Below are 22,013 nucleotides of genomic sequence, written 5' to 3'. Positions count from 1 at the left end.
ACAGTGGGTTAACACCCTGGCCTGAAACGCTGGCATCCTATATGGGCACCTGGCTGCTCCACTTCTGATCCAGCTCTCTGCTATAGCCTGGGAGAGCAGTAGAGAATGGCCTAACTCCTTGGGCCCCAGCACCTGTGTGGGAGACCCAAAGCAGGTTCCTGGCTTCGGATTGCACAGCTCAGGCCATTGAGGCCAACTGGGGAGTGAACCATTGGATGGAAGACCTCTCTCTCTGCCTCTTCCCTCTCTGTAACTCTTTCAAATAAATGAATACATCTTAAAAAAAGTAAGACAAATTCATCCAAATGCAAAACATCTATTAAATTGGCACAGTGTGGCTAAGATCAAGGATAATCTGGTCAAGAATCATGACTAGAGCCTAGGGAGATTACTGACGCCATAAACAAGAGTGTCAAATTGTTGAATCAACAACAGGAGTCACTGTCCTTAATGTGTTGTCCAATGTGAAGTGATGCTATAACTAGTACTAAAACAGTATTTTTACACTTTGTGTTTCTGTGTGGGTGCAAACTGATGAGATCTTTACTTATTATATACTGAATCGATCCTCTGTATATAAAGATATTTGAAAATGAAAAAAAAACTGGTGTCAAATTGGAAATTGCATAGAAAATTAATCATTTTCTAAAATAATATCATGTAGGATCTCTGTCTTTAATGTGCTGTACACTGTTATTTAATGCTATAACTAGTACTCCAACAGTATTTTTTCACTTTGTGTTGCTATGTGGGGGCAAACTGTTGAAATCTTTACCTAATATATACTAAACTGACCTTCTGTATATTAAGAGAATTGAAAATGAATCTCGATGTGAATGGAAGGGGAGAGGGAGCGGGAAAGGGGAGGGTTGCGGGTGGGAGGGAAGTTATGGGGGGGAAGCCATTGTAATCCATAAGCTGTACTTTGGAAATTTATATTCACTAAATAAAAGTTAAAAAAAAAGAATCTGAAATATTGAATGATTCATAGGTTGAGATGGCATATCCTTTATCACTTACCTAACACTAGAATGATATGAAGTCCCAACCTGGGGAGAGAGTGAAGGGAGCAGCATTTGCAGAGGCTTGCCGGTGAAAAGCCCAAGGAGCCCCTGCAGCGGTGCTTTGGTGTGCTCAATCATAAGTGTAGATAGAAGCGAACTGCAAATTTTGCTTTTGTACTTAATCGCTTCATTGCTAATAGAAACTAGTTTTTTTAAAAAAACAAAAGGGCCTCTGATTCCAAGACCGCCGCCGCCGTCGCCCACCAGCTCCCTACTCCCTGGAAGCAAGGCTGCCGCCGCCGCAGCCTACGCCGCCGCCCGCAGCTCCTGCCCATGGCTCCTGCCGGTGGTCCCCGCCGGGAATAGCTTTCCCCCTATCCAACCAAACCCTGCGGAATATGTTAATCTTGCGGTTTTTGCCTTTAAAAGTTGCTTGTAACTGCCGCTCAGAGCTCCACTCCGCCCCTAGTGGCCGAGAGCCCATTTGCGCAAAAGTCAAAATAAAATCCTCTTGCTTTTGCATCTACTGGTCTGGAGTTTGGGTCTTTGGGTGACCACCCGAGTGTGTTGGATTCCCGATGTTGGGGTTCCTCAGCTGGTCCAGCCTGGCAGCGTGGCTCGAGAGAGCTGTCATCACAGCATGCTGTTGTTCAGTCTTTCTGTCTGAGGACAGAGTGCTCAGGGCAGCCTGGCCCAGATTCTTACCTGTCCTTTCCTGGACATGCGAAGTACTGACAAAGTTCCTCCTTCCCTCTCACGCCCTGCTGCTTAACTCGATGCACCACCTCAAAGCACTGTTTTTACCTTGCCAGTGAGATGACGCTAGGCAATGGGGAGGAAGCACGAAGGAAAGAAGGAGAAAAAGAAAAAAGAGGAAGAGGAAGAAAAGAAGAGAAGCAGCACCGTGCTGCGTGTTTTCCCTGCTGACCACACGGCCAGATGTCCGGTGCTCAGCTCACACTGGAGTCTTCACATATTCCCCCTCTCTGAAGCCAAAGAGGAATCTGTCACAATTTCAACTGACATGTACAGAGTATCTCATAAACTCCTAGGAAGCTAAAATCAAATTTTTGCAAAGAAATACAGGAGAAAATGAAGAGAAAGAGGAGGAGGGAAGAGGGGATTTGGTGTTCTATGGAACAGAGTTGGGAGACAATAGGTATTTAAATTTCATTTAAAAACATTTCAGTCACGTGGCTATATTTTTGGTAGCTATAGACAAATGGGTCTTCACATTAAAATTTCTTGACTAATACCACATGGTAGACATTTGTCACTTTCTTTCCTAGCAACATCTGAATACTCTGTTTTTTTTTATGGGGAATCCCATGCCATGTCAGTGGGAAGTAGAACCCTGTATATCTTAAAGATTTAAAGAGAAACTTATAGGAACAAATGCTGCCTTTTCCTCTACCCTAAGACCTAATGGTAGGTATAAAACTTTGACTTAGCTCATGTGATGCTTCCACTGAGCACCTAGCTCTAAAGGAGGATTAAAAACTTGAATGACAGTTATTAAATCACTCACACCACAGTGATATAGCAAGAGGCAAGTGATGAGAACATCTTTATTTTCATAACAATTTTCATGGTTTCTTATTTACTTGAGAGGCAGAGTTACAGAGAGAGAGAGAGAGAGAGAGAGAGAGCGAGAACTTTCATCTTCTGGTTCACTCCCTATATGGTCACATTTGGCTGGGCCTGGGCCAGGCTAGGCTGGAACTCCATCCAAGTCTTCCATGTGGGTCGCAGGAGCCCAAGTACTGGGACCATCCTCCACTGCCTTCTCAGGCACATTAGCATGGAATTGGATTAGAAGTGGAGCTGCCAGGACACAAACCAGTGCCCATATGAGAAGCCAGCATCAGAAGCAATGGCTTAACCTGCCTAACCTGCTGTTACAACAATAGCCCCTGTAACAATTTTTATCTATTCAAATGGCATAGATACTGAGGTGGAGATTAACAGAAAGATTTTCCATTCACTCCTTAAATGTCCACAACAGATGGGCAGGCCATGTCAAAGCTGGGATCCAGGAGCTCATTGCAGGTCTTCCACATAGGTGGCAGGCACCAGAGCATCTGAACCATTGTCTGCTGCCTTCCAGGGTGTGTATTAGCAAAAAGCTGGGATCAGGAGCAAAGTCTGGACTCAAGTCCAAGTGCTCTCATAGAGGATGTGGGTTTCCCAAGCAGCATCTTAACTACTGCACCAAATGCCTGCCCCAGTGGGCACTGATTAGACTCCAGCCTCCTTAGGGCCTGGCCTTAGCTGTGTTCTCCCTGAGGGTCTAGTTTCCCTTGGTTCTGCTCATCATCTATAACCCAGACTGGATTCTTAGGCCTTACCACTGATTCTGTGAATTACCTATCCTTCGATATTTTCTACAAAAGTTCAAAAATAAAGAATGTAAAGTAAAATCCATTTGTCCCTATGCTTTGTTTACATGTGATGTCCCTTAACTTTTAATATCAAAAAGTGAAAACAGCATATTAGATATAATACACTTATTTTATCCACTTGATCTACTTATTTTCTACTTATCTACTTGATCTACTTATTATCTACTTATTTTCTTATTGCTGAACTTACAAATTGCCACAAACATCTTGACTTGAAACCCCATAGTTATCTTAAGGTCTGAAAGCCAGGAAGAAATGAGCCTTCTGGGTTAGTGTCAAGGTGTTGGCAGGTGGCGTCCCTTCTGGAGGCTCTAGAGAACAATCCATTCCTTGCCTTCTCCAGCTTGTAGATGCCGCCTGAGTTCTACCCATGGCCCTGTCCAGCAATGGCGTCATCCCAACCTCTGTCATCACATCCCTTCTCTGACTAGCCTGCCTCTTTCTTTGTCTTAGAAGGACCCTTTTGACTACATTGAGATCTAGGCCTAACCAGGTTTTTTGATCTCATATCTCCTGGTCTTTTCATTCCAAGTGAACAGTTACTAAAGACAAGACTCAAGAAAAGTACAAGATACAGAGTCCAGTTGACTTCGACTTGAATCCTAGCTTTCTTCCCCTTATCAGGCATGTAGCTTTAAACATAATTCAGGTTTTTTTTTCAGATTAAAAAGTACCATTATGAGAGAACAAAATTCTGCTTGTTGTGTGGAGCAAATAGGTCTGTAGACAATGAGTGCTTCATCAATGGGACAGTACCTCAGACTCCAAATCTGGATGTGTTGGTTTCCAGAACATTTCCCCTTTGTGAAATGGCCCATTGTTATATACATGATGCAAAAAATCCTAATCAATGTTAATCAATTATTATCTCAGTTTTTAGCTTTCATTAAAAGAAAAAATGCATGTTAAAAATAAAATGGTATATTACTTTTCTTAATCATCAGCTTGGCAAGTTCAAAAAGCTTGATAATAAATTTTGTGGCTAAGTTTCTGAGGAACCAGGCATACTTACAGTTTGGAGTATTAACTTGTATTATCTCTTCGAAGTATCCCTCCCAGTTTAAAGTATACAAACACAAAAATCTAGCAGAGTCAATTTTATGCATAGGTGCAGACACACCTTTTTACTGTCATCGCCATAATATCTATTATAGTTTGGACACATTTTAAAAAGTGAGTTAAATAAATAATAGCACAACAGCACAATGAAATATTGTAATCCATCGAGAAGATGAACCAACTCTATACATTTTGCCCTGGAACTGTTTCTAAGGTGTACTGTTAAGTGCAAAAGAAAGGTACAGGCTGACATGCATCCCATAACATAATTCATGATGTAAAGAACATAGAATCACACATGCTCACATATGTATGGGCTACTTGTGGAAAGATACAGAAAAAATTCAAGGGAGGGGAATTAGAGAACTGGGGGACCAGAATAACGAAATTACCACTCTGTACTCTTTGGAACCTTTTCAGATTTGTTCCTGGTACCTGTATTATCTATTTTTTTAAAAAAAGCCCAAGCATGCGAAACACGTGTGTCTCTCAGTGCTGACACAGCTTCCTTCCTGCCCGTCCACTTCTCTGGGGCCCTCTGATCTCTTGAGTCCTCACCTCGGTTCTCCCGATTCCCAGAACCTACCACCAGCCTCTTTGGTTCTGACAGTCCGCTTCATAAGGCTCTCCGGATCTTGGGCATGATACGGTGAATACCCTTTGGCTCCATGGAGCTCAGTTTGCTGGGGTCTGCTGACTCCTGGCCAGGCCAGGCAGCTCACCAGATGGCTTGCTCCCACTGACTTCAGACACTGCCCATGTAGCAGGGGAAAATGATCTACATGGTTGTCCATTGTGCATACGTACCTATGGGGCAGCCTATGCCAACCTTTTACCTTTGATTGGCTTAGGAGATCTTGGTTCTTTTAGTCACTGGTTTCTTCCTTGGTTGAGATGTTGGTTCTTTTGTTCACTCATTCACTCAATGTTTGTAAGCAGGAGAATCAGAAGCTAAAGTCCACTGAGATTAGTGTTAGGACTGTGCCTTGAGATTCTGTCTGACTCTATTTTCCTTTTCTCTAACCCCATGGATAATTTAGATTTTCGTTATATCTTGATAGCATGAGATTTTAATAATAAAACCTGTTTCTAACTGAATATATTGTGTGAATAGTAGCAGCTTCTGGGAGTTACAATGACCTTACTTTCACCTTCAGCCTTGGGAAGGACTTACAAGGTACAACAAAGAGACATTTAGTTTAATGGCCCTTGTAGATGAGCCCCATTTCCCTTGGCTGAGCTTTTTTGAGCCAGTAAAATCCTTATGATTGAGGTTTCTCAGTATTCCAGTTCTCCCAGAGGGCGCCTTGGGAGGAGCAATGAAAGCCTGGAGGCAATTGACCACATTCTGCCTCCAACCACCAGGGATACTGGGTGAGGTTAGAAGTGCTGCCAGGAACCCCATCAATATTGAAAATGCCTCTGGCTTGATTAAGCTTCGGGAATGCCTCCATTGGTCCTCTTCAAATATTTATTGAACACCTACCTCAGACGTGGTAGACTAACTGACCTCAGAAAGCCTGGAAGGTGGAAGCGCATGTGAACAGAGGGTGGGAAAAGGAAATTCTTTATGGGGTAACTGACACATGGGCTGGCAAGAAGGACCTAGCAAGAAGGACCTAGCAAGAACAGCAATGAGATCCCAAAACACTGCAACGGTTCATGGCCTCTGTTATCAGCTAGGCAACATGCCTGAACTGGAAGCTAAGCAGTAAAAAAAGCCTGTAGGGTAGCTGCAGGTCTGGGCCATGACCTCCATGAAATGAAGACGCCATCTCCAACAACACAGGAAAAATCATGACAGTTTCTTCATCTGTCCTATAGAAAGTGTTCTTTTATAAGGCACTAGAAGACTTAGTAGTTACAACTACAGACCCTGGAGACACCAGGCTCTACCTCTAAGTCTGCTTAACCTGTCTCTGTCTCTTGGTCCCCATCTGATATATGGAGATATGACAGTATCCATAAGACATGATTGTTTGAGGACTAAGTGAGTCAAGCATTAAGATGGTGCTGCAACCACAGAAAATGTTCAAAACTGTGGCAAGTTTTACCCTACCCAGATGACCATATATTCCAAGAATGGGATTCTGAATTTGTTCTGAATCTTGTACTTGTATGGGTAGTAAGATGATTTTTGTGCTGCAAAATACTTTTTTCTTATTTTGTAATTTTGATTTATTCTTTCCACATAGATTTTTGATCTCAGAGAATTCAGACAAATGGAGTTATGTGCTCTATCGTACCTGTGTCACTGAGTGTAGGTGTGCTGTTTAGACTCAAAGAGGACCCTAGAGTTACTCTCTTAAAGACATTTATTTGAGAGGTAGAATTACAGACAGAGAGAGAAAGAGACAGAGTGGGAGGTCTTCCATATGCTGGTTCACTCCCCAAATGGACATAAAACCCAGAGCTGGGCCAATCTGAAGCCAGGAGCCAGGTGATTCCTCCCAGTCTCCCATGCATAGATTAAATACATATATTAATCAAATATATGTAATTAGATTAAATATATATTAGATTAAATATATATTAATCAAAAAATATATAAAGTAGATATGTATATCAAAAGAAAGCCCATATTGTGATCTAGACTCATGGTGGAAAATGATATAGTTAATAAAAACAGAACACACTGGATCTATACTTGCTGGCTAGGAAGGATTTCTGAAAAATAATTTCATAATAGGTATACATGATATATCCCATTTTTATTAAAATAATACACAACAGAATATATCATTTGATTTGTATCCTCATAAAGCTATGGAGGAAATTATACTAAATTGCTCTCACAAAAGAAGGAAGATAACATGTCCATGTAACTTTATTTTGGATCATATTTTACAATGATAAAAACAAGTTAACTATTTCCTTTCAAAAAAGGGTCCCTTGCAATTTGGTGAATATAGAACTTATTTGGGCCTATCATTAGATACCTGATCACCAAAAAGTGAACTATAAGTTAAAATGAAGTAATTTCTATTGATGTTTAAGGAGGACAGGAATAGACCTTTCCCCATTGTAGAAATCCTTGACCTTCTGGCCTGGCAGGGAACTCAGCTGCAGTGAATCCAACTCATCATTTTGAAGATGGGGAAAATGAAAAATTGACAGAGTTAATATCTTTCCCGAGCTCATGCGAGGAGTGTGTGATGAGATGGCAATAGAAGTGAGGTCAAGACTCCTGAGAAACCCTACCCAACATTTGCTTCACGAGTACCTTCTTTCCAGTTTAAGGCTTAATAATACTCAAGTTTTGAAATATGTCTGCCTTTGCATTTGAAAGCTAAGTAATACTTTAGCTCATTAACTTAAGAATCCGAAAACATCTGTGTCTAAATTACTTATACTTTATGACTGTGCTGTACAATTCTAGATTTCAGTGTGAGAAATGAATCAGTCATGAGTCTTCCTTGCAGCCCTGTGAGGCAGGGAGCCCTTATTATGGTAGCTTCATTTTCCAGATGAAGGAACACGGCATCAAGAGGGTAAGTAATGGGCCCGGGTCATGCATTGGGTCAGTGGCAGGTTGTTAATAATCAAATCTGGATTTGACAGTTTCATCTCAGACACCTTCTGTCCTTCCACACTGAAAACAAATCCTGAAAACCCAGGACACTTAACATCAGTTCTCAGATTCTGGTATTTCAAGACTGTAATGACTTGAAGACAGTTTATAATAGAAAAATAAAGAAAATTATGAATTTAGAAAAATAAATATATAACAGGAGTATAACAGGATAATTAATCCCTTATCATTGAGCCTACATTTGCATATCTGTGAAGAATACAGTACTTATAAAATGCCTGTACAAAAACTTATACTTCCATGCTATGAAAAATATATAGAAGTACTCCTCTGGTCTGCTTTGTCCCTATGAAATGTGCAGAGCATCCCTAGAAAGGTTTTAGATTTGTCAATTTTAGACTTGAGTGATGTAGCAACGATTTTGTTTTTATTGGAACAATCTATGCATAAGGACATTTCAATTATGTGTTCAAAAGCTAAATTAAATCCTCCATTAATTCAATGGGAAAGAGTCAGATAAGGTGAATCACATTATACAGACTCTCCTGAGACACTCATACCTTCAATGAACCTGCTGGGACTCTTAATTCTTCAAGTGCACTTGTGAGAATTCACAAGCAGAGGTGTTTTTTTTTTTTTGGGAGGGGGGAGTAGGGGTACATGCAATGAATTTGATCCTGTGCTTCCTTAAGAAACACACACATCCAGACTGAAAATGATTTCTCTTTGGGAACTTGAACTGAAGCTCCCACAACCTCTACCAGGGCAGAAACTTTGAGATCAGAGGCATGCAGTGAAATTTTGCACCAGGAATTATCCTAGCGGTCACCTCAAAATTATATGTATTTCTGTCAAATAATAATAAAAGTAATATTAAAATGACCCAGGAAAGCAGCAAGTGCACCTTCAGGACAATATGGCTAGAGACAGGGTTCAGGTGTTGGGGTGAGGTTGGGCTTGTAAGATCAGTCCTGGGTTGCTCCTTAGCTTGGCTGTTGGCAGAGAGGGCAGTCTTTGCATAGCTCAGACCAGGTGGCCTCCAGAAGATAACTTATTGTGGAAACCAGTTGGGTTTTTGGTACCCTGGGAAGAAACACCCCTCCAGGCAGGTGGGTGGAGAGCAGTGAACAGAGTGAAGTCACATCCATCCTCCCAAGGACAATCCACTCTTCCTTCCAGAATGAGTCTGCACAGGCTTTATTGGTTTCAGCTGTCACCAGATGCAGTCACACATGGAGGACATGGAAGGAGCGAGTCTGAATGTCTGTCATTTCGTGAGTACCAGGTGGCAGGGTAGGAGTTCAATTTGGTGTGACTCCTAAAAGAGCTAGAGATACCAGTTAAGGCAGGCCTTAAGGAAAGGCTTCAAAAGTCAGGAAGGAATTTGGGGAGAGAGAGGAAATTTGGACATAGGAAAACATTCAGGGAATATATATATATATATATATATATATATATATATATGGGGGGGGTGGGTACACTCCAAAGACCTTTCATCAGAGTCCTTTGTCAAGAGCTGCATTGGAAGGGGTTCTAGGCACAGAATGTGGTATAAACCAATATAGAAAGAATATAGTTGAAGTATGACAATAGCTTGTGGTGACTAGAAAGTTGGGGAGTCATTTGGGAGAATGACTTTAGAAAGGTAAATTCAGAGAGATTATAAAACTTGCTTGGCATCTGTTCTTAAAAAATAGATTCTGATAAGGATTCTCTCATTTGACTCATTTGCCTTTGGCCTACAGCATTCTTAATAAGATACATGATCTAGTTAGAAAATCTCCCTAGACTCTAGTCATGAATTGCCAAGGCTATGGAAGCCTTTAGGGTTCGCCGACTTCGATCTTATTCCGACAGGGTCATAGTCAAAGTGGAAGTTCTCTCCTCCCTTCAGAGAAAGGTACCTCCTTCTTTGATGGCCCTGTTCTTTCCACTGGGATTTCACTCACAGAGATTTTCATTTAGGTCTTCTTTTTTTTCCCAGAGTGTCTTGGCTTTCCATGCCTAAAATACTCTCATGGGCTCTTCAGCCAGATCCGAAGGCCTTAAGGGCTGATTCTGAGGCCAGAGTGCTATTTAGGGCATCTGCCATTCTATGAGTCTGCTGTGTCTCCCACTTCCCATGTTGGATCGTTCTCTGCCTTTTTGATTCTATCAGTTAGTATTAGCAGACACTAGTCTTGTTTGTGTGATCCCTTTGACTCTTAGAGCTATCAGTGTGATCAATTGTGAACTGAAATTGATCACTTGGACTAGTGAGATGGCATTGGTACATGCCACCTTGATGGGATTGTATTGGAATCCCCTGGCACGTTTCTAACTGAGGTGTGTTTCACAATAAATTTAAATATAAGAATGGACAATACTTTCACTTCAAGGAACACTTAGAAAGTCACATTCTTTAAGAAAATTTTCTATGTGTTATATAAGAAAAGAAAAGAAAAGAAAAAGGGTTTTAGAAAAGTCTCTATGCCCCTCTGTCTGGTCATACATGTTGCCCTGCCAAGCCTTACTGTACTCAGCTCCACAACTGTCAGTCTTTTCACATTCTTTTTAAAGGGTGAGCTACTTGAAATAGGGGTCTTTCTTTGAGTTTCTACTCTGGCAAATGGAAAATATCAAAATATAAACTCTGAGAAAGGACCTCCAATCTACTTTATTAATCTCAAGGCTGAATTACGTAGAAGCATTTCACGAATGCTTTTGTGCTCTGAGATGATTCTGATTCAATTACCTGCACTCACGGCTGGAGAGATGAAGGTGGGAAGAGTGTTCAACTCCTCAGTGCAATCCCGTGCTTTCTGTGTGTGTCAGTGGAGAGGGAGCATCTCTAGATTTCCACATGGAAAAATGGCTCAAGGGAGAGTAATGGCCTCCAGGACGGCCCTGTCAGACATTCTGGGTTTCCCGAGAGACCCAGCAAGAGAGAAGGTGGTTTTCTCATGGAAACCACCACAGCAGTGTCAGTGTTGCAGACCTTCCAGTGGTTGCCAAAGTGGAAGAACAAATGAACGTCATCATCATCACACATCATCACACAGTGTTGCTGACATTCCAGTGGCTGCCAAAGTGGAAGAACAAATGGATGTGCTTTTGTAACTCATGCAAGACACCCCAGAAACTATTTGGGGGCAGTTTGTATGCATACATAATCAGGCTAAAATGCTACCCCCCAAAAATGACAAATAAACTGGCAAGACTTCTCTTATTGATATTTTTGGAACAGATTTCTGTCCCCAAAAAGGTGAAACCCAAGGCCATTCAGGTCCCTCATAAGTTGACAGAGGTATTGGCCAAGTAAGTATGTAAAGTACTAACCCGTGAGTTTCTTGGTCTTCTCCAAAGAGTGTTGAAGGAAAATTGTTGGTTCCATGTAAGCAACTCCTTGCCACTCCTCTCTTACCACTCTTGCAGCTCGGTTCTAAAATTTCCCCAGTTGACTACCATCCCGTGCTCCTGCTTCCCTCACTGTCACGGGTCTTCTAGAAGATTCTGTGTCTGCTTGCCTACCTCATTCTTTGGTATTTCACTCAGACACCTGTTCTCATGCCTCAGAAACAGGAAGATTTATATTTTGCCTGGTCAGAGCTGAACATTTTGTAGAATCATTTCTTTCCTTGGTGTGTGATGTTCTGAATGCAATACTTTGAAGAGATCTGAGTGAGGCTTTGGCTACCATTCTAGTGCTTGCAAGCATTGAGGAAGGCAGTACTTTTGAATACTTTTATTTCACATATATCATGGAAGCCACATTCCAAATGCACTTCTGTTACTGACTCATCCTTCTGCAATATATGTTTTATAACAGCTTATCCATAAATGAGGCTGAGCTCTTAGATTCTTCTCAAATCACAAAAAAACTGGTAAGCTAGCTGCCTACGGGCATTTAGTGAGTCATTGGAAATGAACTTTATAAATAGCATCAATGCTTAGAGTTCTCTTGGAAGCATAAAACATTTTCAAGGTCTTCCTAAGTGCTCCTTGACACATGGTAGCCCAGCTATTGAGATCTGAACTCTTGCATCTGCTTAGTACTGACAAGGTTGTTCCAAGGGCTTTGAGCTCTCAAACATGAACAGCAACTCATTACTCCAGATCTCAACAGGACTTCTGAAATGCCAAGGGTGTGCCTGCCATCCCCAGCCTGGGTGAAATATAGCCTGGTCTAACAAGTCAGAGGACTTTACCTTTGAAGGTGGCTTACTGTGAATATGAAATGAAAGCACTTTATAGCCAGAGTATTGGAAGTGGCATTTTTCTTCAACTGAGCGTGCAGCTTTGGGAGGGAGGCACATGGAGCGGTGAGGGAGGAAGGGGACACCCGCCTAGCCATCCAGATCCAACGAATCAACCCTGGCGATCAACGGGGTGAGAGATGTCACAGCCAGATCACCCTCACATCCAGAAGAGGCATTTTTATTTTTAATTAAAGGATGTTTTCTCTATCACTGACTACCTGGGACTAACCTCATAGGGATTTGCCTTTTTCATGGAGATTGGGGTGTGAGAGACTTGGCAGAGCCGTTAATCAATCACACTGTGTTAGAAATGAAAGATTGGAGAAAAGATGATTAAAACCCCCGCAGCTCCCCTCACAAATGAACTTCAGGAGAAAAAGCAGTTTTTGTATAAATGTTGCAAGTCTTCATATTGGAGCCTGATGAAATTAAAGGCAATGCCAGGTAATATAAACCTTTGTTGAATCTTTCTTTTATTAAAACTGGGCTAAAACAAGGAGTAGGAATTTGTCAGGTCCAGTAATTACTAAGTACTTTACTGATGAAAGCTCTCTTGGGCAAAGCCCTCCTTCATCTATTTTCCATTTCCTCTGAGTTCTACTACAGCTGCTTGAGAAAGTAAATAGGAGCTGAGGAGAGGACAACTTCACAGCCTATTTAGGGATAAATCCTTCTAGGGATAATGGCTGGTGTTTTTCTCTCGCTCTTTCACTTGCCCTGGATTTACTACCTTGAAACATTTTTCTAGATTATCTGGGCCTTAGGGGAACATAGAAACACACATGTTGGTGACCATAGAAACCGGGAGAAACAAAACAAAATGCAAAAGACAACATTGGTTGCTTGTGAAAATGTTAAAATTGGGGCATTGCTGCTGGGACAGGAAATGAAAAGAGGACACTGGAGCTTTGATACTGGAACACAAGAGATGGGTCAGGAAGAAATGACAATCATTTAGGTCATTGCTATTCAGAGTGTTGTCATGTGTCCCTGGGAATTTGTTAAAAATATAGAATCTCAGATCCCAGAGGGAATAAGTCAGAATCTACACTTCAATAAAATTTGCAGGTGAGTCATTAGAGCTTATGGACAGCCCTTAAGCTGGGTGAAACTAAAGCCATGGAGACCCATAAGCACTGGATAGTCACAAATTCTCAGCGGGTGTTACACATTCAAGACTTCTCAAGAACAGTTTACAAAGTAGCTAGAGCACTAAAAATCCACACAGAAGTTTTAGAGTTAAGGCAACAAAACATTCCCTTTTAAAGACTGCATTTTGTGCAAAAGCAGAAAAGAGTCAAAATTCTGCAATTGAAACATTAGTTACGAAAAAGTTGTGCAAACTAGGGTGACATGAATGAGAAGCAGAAGAGAAGCCATCAGCACCAGGAGAGAGGACAAGAGAATCACCCTGGATAAAGATTAGCATCCATTCATGTTTTTCTGATAGATCTAATGAAAACCTAGTCAGGTGGAGGTAATAATAACCCCAGCCTAGGATAAGCCATGTTAATTCTTTGTAATTTACCGCAAACACCTGTGCTTTCATGTGGTACCTAAACTGATTTTTATAAACTTAAGTCGTCCACAAATGTTTTAAAATTTTTCATTATTTATTTTCATCTACTTGAAAGGCAGAAAGACAGAGACAGAGAGATATCTTCCATCTGCTGCTTCACTCCCCAAAGGCCCACAATAGCCAGGAATGGGGTAGTCGGGAACCCTGAACCCCATCTGCCTCTTCAGTTGCTGGCAGTGTCACCAAATCATCACCTGCTGCCTTCCAGGATGCATTAGGAGAAACTGGATCAGAAGTGAGGCGGCCAGGACTCCAACCAGCATTCTGATATGGGATATGGGGATCACCAGCAGCAGCTTTACCTCTGTGCCAGCCCCTACCCTCACAGGGACTCATTTCCTAGCTCCACTTTAATATGCTATGAGATGTTCACAACCTGTCCTTTATTCTCACTTGCCCCGGTTTCTTAAGCTGTAAAATAGGGATAATAGTGGTATTCCACCTCAGAGGGTGATTTGACAATTAAATGAGGATGAGGAGATATTGTTTGGTGCAGCAATTAAAACACCCCTTGCAAGGCTTACATTCCATATCAGAGTGCACGGTTTGAGTTTCAGCTCCCTTGCTCCTGAGTCCAGCTTCCTACTAATGTTTACCCTGGGAGGCAGCAGGTGATGGCCCAAGTACTTGGGGTCCTGCCACCCACTTGGGAGACCTGGATGGAGTCCTGGTTTCAGCCTGGCCCAACCCTGCCTGTGGCTGACATTTTGGGAGTGAATCACCTTATGGTAGGTGGATCTCTCTCCCTCTCTCTCCCTCTCTCTGTCCTTCTCTTTCTCTGTCAATCTACCTTTCAAATACAATGAAAATTAGTACATATTTTTTGAGAGAGAATTAAGTGAACTAGTCATTAGCCTAAATGAGTGCCTGACACTATCTATGATTCTATGATTATCATTTATAATAAATATTCACTCAGGTACTTTAAGGAGAAGTGGCTGAATCAAAGAAATTTAACCAGAATTTGAAGACACTCTGCTGACACCCAGAAAAGACAGATCACATCAGTGGAATGTATTATTTTTAGATACTCCATACCTTAAATATGGGTAGTAACATGACATAGGATAGGATATGATTTTAAGTAGTCATAAATGAACTTAAATGCATTTTTGCACAGCCGAGAAATGAACTCTTTGGAAATATAAAATCCATTACTTATCTTTGAGTCCAGAAATCTCATCCATTTTCTTGGACCATTTTTATTCTCACTCTCTTTGAAGGCCAAGGCCACATTAGTCGTTCCTGGGTAAATGGTAATGGTAGAAATACTGTGGCTGAATTTCATTCCTTAAAAATTGATTGAGGAATTGAAATTAATTTGCCATTTTATTACGGATCTCATCTTGTATGACAGGAATATTAAAATACAATTCAGATTTGGTAAAACTGTAAAATATTGATGATCCTCTGGAACTCTTTTTAAGAGTGAGAGTTTATTCTTTTTTTTTTTTTTTACATGTGAAGTATTTGGTATAATGTAGTTCTGAATGCCATCCCTTCCAAATTTAACACAAAAGCCAGTTTGTCCCCAGCGCATCTAGGCACTGCGGAATGTTGTCATGTCCTTTGGCTCTCGGCTGGGGACACACCAGTCGTCGGCTTCGTGGTTGGTGTTGTAATGCTTCCAGGCAGCCTTGTTATACACAGGCAATCTTTCTATGGATTCTGTGGACAGAGCCTTAATGTAGATCACGGCATCTGTCCCATAACCCTCCAAGGAATACAGCTTTAGGTCCCCCTGGAAGTACTGGGCATAAAGACGGGATATGGGCAATCCATAACCAAAACCAGCCAGGGGCACTGCGCGTGAAGTCTCTACACGAGGTCGGGGTGCAGTTGAATACATGTAGTTGAAGAGTCTGTCAATTTTCCTCAAAGGAACGCCACCTCCTCGGTCACTCATCTTCACAGTCAAATCCTCATTACCCAGTGTGACATGAACTTGAATGGGGGGGTAAACACCTTTATCGGCATGGTGTTCCATGGTTGCTCTCATTGCATTCTTGAAAAGTTCAAACACCATGTGATAGAGATGGGACGGTACATAAACCACTTGTATTGGCTGTCCTGGTGATTTTGCATTTAATTCTTCAAGTTCTAGTTCAGGAGAGTTAATATAATACAAATCACACAGACGCCTAGCATTTTCATAGCCATCTTTAATAACTTCAACTACATTGCAGTTTGGATTTATGCTTCCAATGTGTTTTCGATGAGATGGGCTTCCTTTCCTACCAAACAATAAGGAGTGCTGATTGAGCAACATTCTAATTGAAATGCGACTCATGTAGAATGGATCCAAGAAGTACTGAACATTCTGGCTGGTGACAGGATCCACCCCGAAGCTCTCCTTGTATTCAATCACTCCCTGAGCCATTGTGGGAATGACATCATTGTGGCGGTTCCTGATCCGGATCACAGTATCTGTAAAGTCATAAACAGCTTTTGCATCTTCAGCGCTTTTGTCCTTAAAATCAAGAAGCTCCTGAAGGCTCTGGATGCACCAGCTTTGCACCAACTGAACAGATGGCGTCCTGAGAAGATTATCTGGAAAGAGACTTATTTCTTTCATTATATTTGCCAATCTAACAGGCAGCTCCTGCCGCAGAAACATAAACGAGGTCTTTTCGCAAGCATTCACCGATCCTCGAGAAAACCAGCGTGCACGCGGCCAACTCCACTGCACCTGGCACCGATGTAATTTACACGCGCTCAAGACCCGTCTGCGGCGGAGGAAACCCTGGTCGGTGGCAGCACCCGTTACCCACCGGCCAGGAAAACATTCCAAGAAAACACGGGGCCGGCTCTAACTTGCTTTCCCTTGCCAAGTCCTGTGCAATCATCATGGGCAAGCGGCGCGTTTCTCGGCGGAATCCGAAGGCGATTCCCGGAGGCGTCTACGCCGCGGCTCTCACCTGAGCAGCTCCGAAGGGAGCCGGCCCCGGGCGCGCAGCACACGTGCGCCGGCAGGCGGGGCGGCATTCCGCCCGCGACCCGGCGGGTTTGTTTTCCAGCACGGAGTGAAAAGCCCCACGCCCCATTCACCCGGGCCGTGAGAGCGGCCCCCGCGAGGGAGGAAGGAAGCACCCAAGGCGCCGAGCGGGGAGACGTTAGGGACGAGAGGGCGCTCCGGGGGCGACGGCGACCCCAGCCCCCAGCCCGGGCCGCGCACAAAGGCCTGAGGCCCGCGCCGCTCTCACCGAAGTCCAGGAACTGCTTCATGGAGAGCGGGGACGGCGAGAAGCGCGCGTAGAAGTCCACCTGGCCCGGAACGCCGCTCTCCGACGCCGGGCCGGAGCCGGAGTCCGAGGCGAGGCTGCGGCGGTCGCGGGGGCCGGCGGCGCGCAGCCCCGGGCCCGAGCCGGCCGCGGCGGCTCCGCGCAGCAGCCGCGCCAGCCTCATGCCGAGCCCCGCTGGAGGAGCCGGAGCCCCGGCGCCAGGTCGCCGCTCGGCGCCTCAGCCGGGCGGTACGTGAGGGACGTGGCGGGCCGCGGGGGCCGGGAGCGGCTGTCACCGCCGCGGCCGCCGCCCCCCTCGCCGGAGGCCGGCCCCCCGCCGAGAGTTTATTCTTAAAAGCCTGTTTTTCTGGCCATTGGAGGGTGAACCAACGGCAAAAAGGAAGACCTTTCTCTCTGTCTCTCTCTCGCTGTCCACTCTGCCTGTCAAAAATAAAAAAAAAAGAAAAAAAAAAAAAAAAGCGTGTTTTTCCCCGTCACTGCATAGTGTTTCAAGTGCATTTTGAGGATTTCCCCCTCCTCCTTCTCCACTTGTGCTTTTCCCACTTCTTTCCCCCTTTACTGAATGACATTTGTGCAAGGAAATTTCATTTAAAAACAACTTTTCACAGTTGGTGAAAGTAGTCTCCAGAAGCAGTGCATTTTAAGAGTTCTCTTTAAGGAGTTATAACATACATGTAAGATAATAAACTTGGCCCATGTTGTCAAATGGAGTTCTGAAAACACCTGTGATTCTGCTCTACCTGGTGGTTTGGTTTTAAAGCTGGTTATGTCTCTTCATTAAGCCTCAGTATCCTATCTGCGGAATCTGCACTAAAACATAAATGATACATTTTGTCCAACTTAAAATTCTAGACCTACACAAAAGAATTATGAAAAGCATTTCTAACCAAGGAGCTTAATGTCACTTGGTTAAGAATGGTGGCCACAAATTATCATAAGATCATCTTAGGTAGAATTGAAGGTCTTCCCCTAAAAATTGTAGGACTTTCCTTGGGTGAACATAACTCCTGAGGATAATTTCTTTTCCTAATTTTCCTCAGCCTGGGGCTATGTTGGTAAGGCCCTCTGTATTGTGGATTTTTATTTATTTATTTTTTTGACAGGGCAGAGTGGACAGTGAGAGAGAGAGACAGAGAGAAAGGTCTTCCTTCTGTTGGTTCACCCCTCAACGGCCGCTGGGGCCACTACACCGCGCTGATCTGAAGCCAGGAGCCAGGTGCTTCTCCTGGTCTCCCATGTGGGTGCAGGGCCCAAGCACTTGGGCCATCCTCCACTGCACTCCTGGGTCACAGCAGAAAGCTGGCCTGGAAGAGGGGCAACTGGGACAGAATCCGGCGCCCCAACTGGGACTAGAACCCGTAGTACTGGTGCCGCAGGTGGAGGATTAGCCTATTGAGCTATGGCGGCGCTGGCTGTGGATTTTTATTTTCAAAGGTGATTTTCCTACATCTACTTTCTCTATGTATTCCTCGAGATGTTATTGGAACTTTATACAAAATCGGGAGACAGAGGTGTTTGGGTTGCTACTGCATTGTCACAGTGGCTTGGCTCTTGTGGCCTGTTGGGCAGGAAGGAATTGGCAAAGACATGCATGGTGGTAGACCTGAACCAGCAGGGATCACTGTCATTAAAGTCCTGCAGACCTTTTGCTGTGCAGCCCAGGCACACTTCTTTTACCTTTTTATATTATCTTTCTGGCTTCTGTAATAATTCCTCAGTGTGGACAATTGGCAGCCAGAAAACCAATGGCCCTTATAACTTCTCTAATTAATTTCTCATTGTCAGGTACTCCAAAGGCTTTTATAGGGAATAAGCCAACTTCTCCACCAGTTACAGTGTTTCTGAAAGATGACAAAACAAAGAAAATTCAGGGTGGAACATGCAGGCAAAATTATTTACTTGAATAAACAGGCTTCTCTCACTTGGACTTGTATATCCATAGAGGATGATTTTTTCCCAAATAATAAGTTACTAATATAAATAATGATTGTTTGGCATTAACCATCCCTTTTTTTCTTTGCTTTACTTTTTCTTTTCTAACATTCTAGTTTAGGGTTACAAAACACACTGTCAGTAATTTCCATAAACAAAAAACAGGGGTGAAAAAAAGGAGAGGAATATCCTAAGTGCATAAACTTTCTTATAGCTTTGAGCTATGAATATTAGAAGCACAGCAAGCACATCGTAGATATTAAAAAATTATATATTAATGGATTTTCAAAAATAGTCCTGATTTGTGTTTCTTTTTTTAAAGATTTATTTATTTATTTGAAAGTCAAAGTTACACACAGAGAGAAGGAGAGCCAGAGAGAGAGAGGGAGGTCTTCCATCTGCTGGTTCACTCCCCAACTGGCTGCAACAGCTGGAGCTTACTGATACAAAGCCAGGAGCCAGGAGCTTCCTCCAGGTCTCCCATGCGGGTGCAGGGGCACAAGGACCTGGGCCATCCTCCACCGCTTTCCCAGACCATAACAGAGAGCTGGATCAGAAGTGGAGCAGCTGGGACTCAAACTGGTGCCCACATGGGATGCCGGCACTGCAGGCAGTGGCTCTACTTGCCACACCACAGTGCCTGCCCCCGATTTGTATTGCTATCTACTAGCAACTTTGGAAATAATCTATTTGCCTTATACCTACCAATGCTGTTCAATTCTTTTCCATTTTTTAATTTAAGAAAGTAATATGTACAGACTTTTTATCATGATTACCTAAACAATACAGAATAACAACTATTTATACACTGCTTACACTGTGTTAGGTATTATAAGTCATCTAGTGATAATCTAGAGTATACGGGAGGGTTTGCATAGGTTATTTGCAAATACTAGGCCATCTAATATATAAGGGACTTGAGCATATGCATATTGTGGTATCTGGGAGGAACCTGGAACCAATTTACCAAAAATACTGAAGGAGAGGCCAGTGCTGTGGCATAGTGGGCTAAACCTCCACCTGCAGCATGGGCATCCCATATGGCTGCTGGTTCTAGTCCTGGTTGTTCCTCTTCTCCAGCTCTCAGCCGTGGACTGGGAAAGCAGTAGAGGATGGCCAAAGTGCTTTGGGTCCCTGCACCCACATAGGAGACCTGGAAGAATCTCCTGGCTCCTGGCTTTGGATCAGCACAGCTCCAGCTGTTCATTTAGGGAATGAACCAGTGGATGGAAGAGCTTTCTCTTTGTCTATCCCTCTCTCTGTCTGTAACCCTACCTCTCAAATAGATAAATAAAATCTTAAAAAAAGAGATAAATTTAAGGGGAGGTATTTGGCCTAGGGATTAAGACACAGGCTACCCATGTCCCACATCTGAGTGCCTGAGTGTGGGTCCAGATTCTGATCCGACTTCTTGCTAATGTGAACCTCAGAAGTAGCAGTGAAGGTTCAAGTGGCTGGATTCCTGCCACCCACAGGGGCCATCTGAATTAAGTTTCTAGTTTCTGGCTTTGATCAGGCCCAACCACAGCCAGTACAGATATGTAAGAGTGAACCAGCAAATGGTAGTGCTCTCTCTGTCTCTCTCTTTGCATCTCAAATTATTAATTAATTTTTAAAAGATAAGTGTGTTTTAGTATAAAAATTTTTAAATCCATACTTTTTTTAAGATTTTATTTATTTATTTGAGAGGTAGAGTTACAGACAGTGAGAGGGAAAGACAGAGAGAGGTCTTCCATCCGCTGGTTCACTCCCCAAATGTCTGCTTGGACCCTGGATATACAGATATCTAAAAGTATCCTGGAAAAATGTAACACACTCATTTTATATAACTTTTGCTTTCTACATGAGATGCTTGAACAACATAAATGTATCAAAACTTAGCTATTTTTCTTTCTTTTTAAAAAAGCTTTCTTTACTATATAATAAACACCTAGAGATCCATTATCTTGCTCTAATGCTTATCAATTTGTGACCACCCTTATTTCAGGTACAGCTCCATACAATCTCCCCACTCCTGTCATTTAGAAATACATTCCAAACACCATTTCCCCCATATTTTACTTTTTGGCCAGAAAGCATGGAGCGGGTGGTCCAAAGGCCACGTGCCCCAAATGCATGGGGGCAGCAAGTGGGTCCAAGGAAAAAGGGCCCAAGAGGCAAAAGGCAACAAAGACTGGGCCCGTCATATTTCAAGCCTTTATTCCATTTAAAAAGGGGAGTGGTTAATTAGTCTGCTTGGCAGGTGGGCGCAGCGTGGTGAAGGTGTGGCCCTCCAGCTCACAAACCTAATCAATTTATCCTGTATGCCTGCCTACAACAGTATCATTTCACAATTGTTCTTCATATCTGGTAACTGGAGTCTTCGAAAGTGTGCTGGACTTTGTTGGCCTGCCCATCTATATAAAGTGTCCATTAAGCTTGTCATATTCCATGTGGAAAAGTGTACACACACAAAACAACAACACACACCATAAACCTTGTTAGTATATGGCAGTTGATTTTTAAAAGGTCTGAACTGCAAAACGTATTTGCTGAGAATTTTTAAAGTTTTCCAGAAGTTAGTGACCCAAAGACTACATGAGGCTGAAGACAAGCAGGAATAAAATATGATTTCCTCTATTTCTGCATGTGTTTTTAGCATCATTTAGAGAGCTTTTTTTTTTAGAAAAAGAGTGGAAGCATATATTTATAATATTACTGTGTTGAGCAGGGGACTCAGACCTCTTTGTGAAATGTAGTTTTCTACTATTTTCTACTCATTTTCAGATCTCTCTTTGAAATTTAGGCAGCCTTTAGTGAGCAAAAGGCAAAGTTGAGAAGGAATAAAAAATTATTGACAGAAAATCTCAACTACTTTCAAAAACTGTGTACCATGAACTCAAGAGGAGATGTATTCATGGACCAAATTCATTTGCTGATGATTTAAAATCAATTAAAAAGATGGTATCACAAAAATTCAGAAAGAGGGCCAGCGCTGTGGTGTAGTGGGTAAAGCCACCGCCTGTAATCCCTTATGTGTGCTGGT

At 42.8% G+C, this 22,013-nt stretch overlaps 1 protein-coding gene across 1 annotated transcript; it reads right to left on the bottom strand.

Moving 5' to 3' along the window:
• Positions 1 to 15,041: 15,041 nt before the first annotated feature.
• LOC133754802 (pyruvate dehydrogenase (acetyl-transferring) kinase isozyme 1, mitochondrial-like) lies at positions 15,042 to 17,219 on the bottom strand. Its single transcript, XM_062185196.1, has 2 exons — positions 17,018 to 17,219; positions 15,042 to 16,463 (listed from the first exon to the last, which is right to left on the bottom strand). Exons 1-2 carry the CDS (start codon positions 17,217 to 17,219, stop codon positions 15,355 to 15,357), a joined length of 1,311 nt encoding a protein of 436 aa, XP_062041180.1. The 3' UTR covers positions 15,042 to 15,354.
• Positions 17,220 to 22,013: the final 4,794 nt, after the last annotated feature.

The sequence above is a fragment of the Lepus europaeus genome, unplaced genomic scaffold (assembly GCF_033115175.1).
Source record: "Lepus europaeus isolate LE1 unplaced genomic scaffold, mLepTim1.pri SCAFFOLD_29, whole genome shotgun sequence".
Classification (NCBI taxonomy): domain Eukaryota; kingdom Metazoa; phylum Chordata; class Mammalia; order Lagomorpha; family Leporidae; genus Lepus; species Lepus europaeus.
The sequence above is the reverse complement of the archived record's forward strand: the minus strand, read 5'-3'. Positions and strand labels throughout refer to the sequence as shown.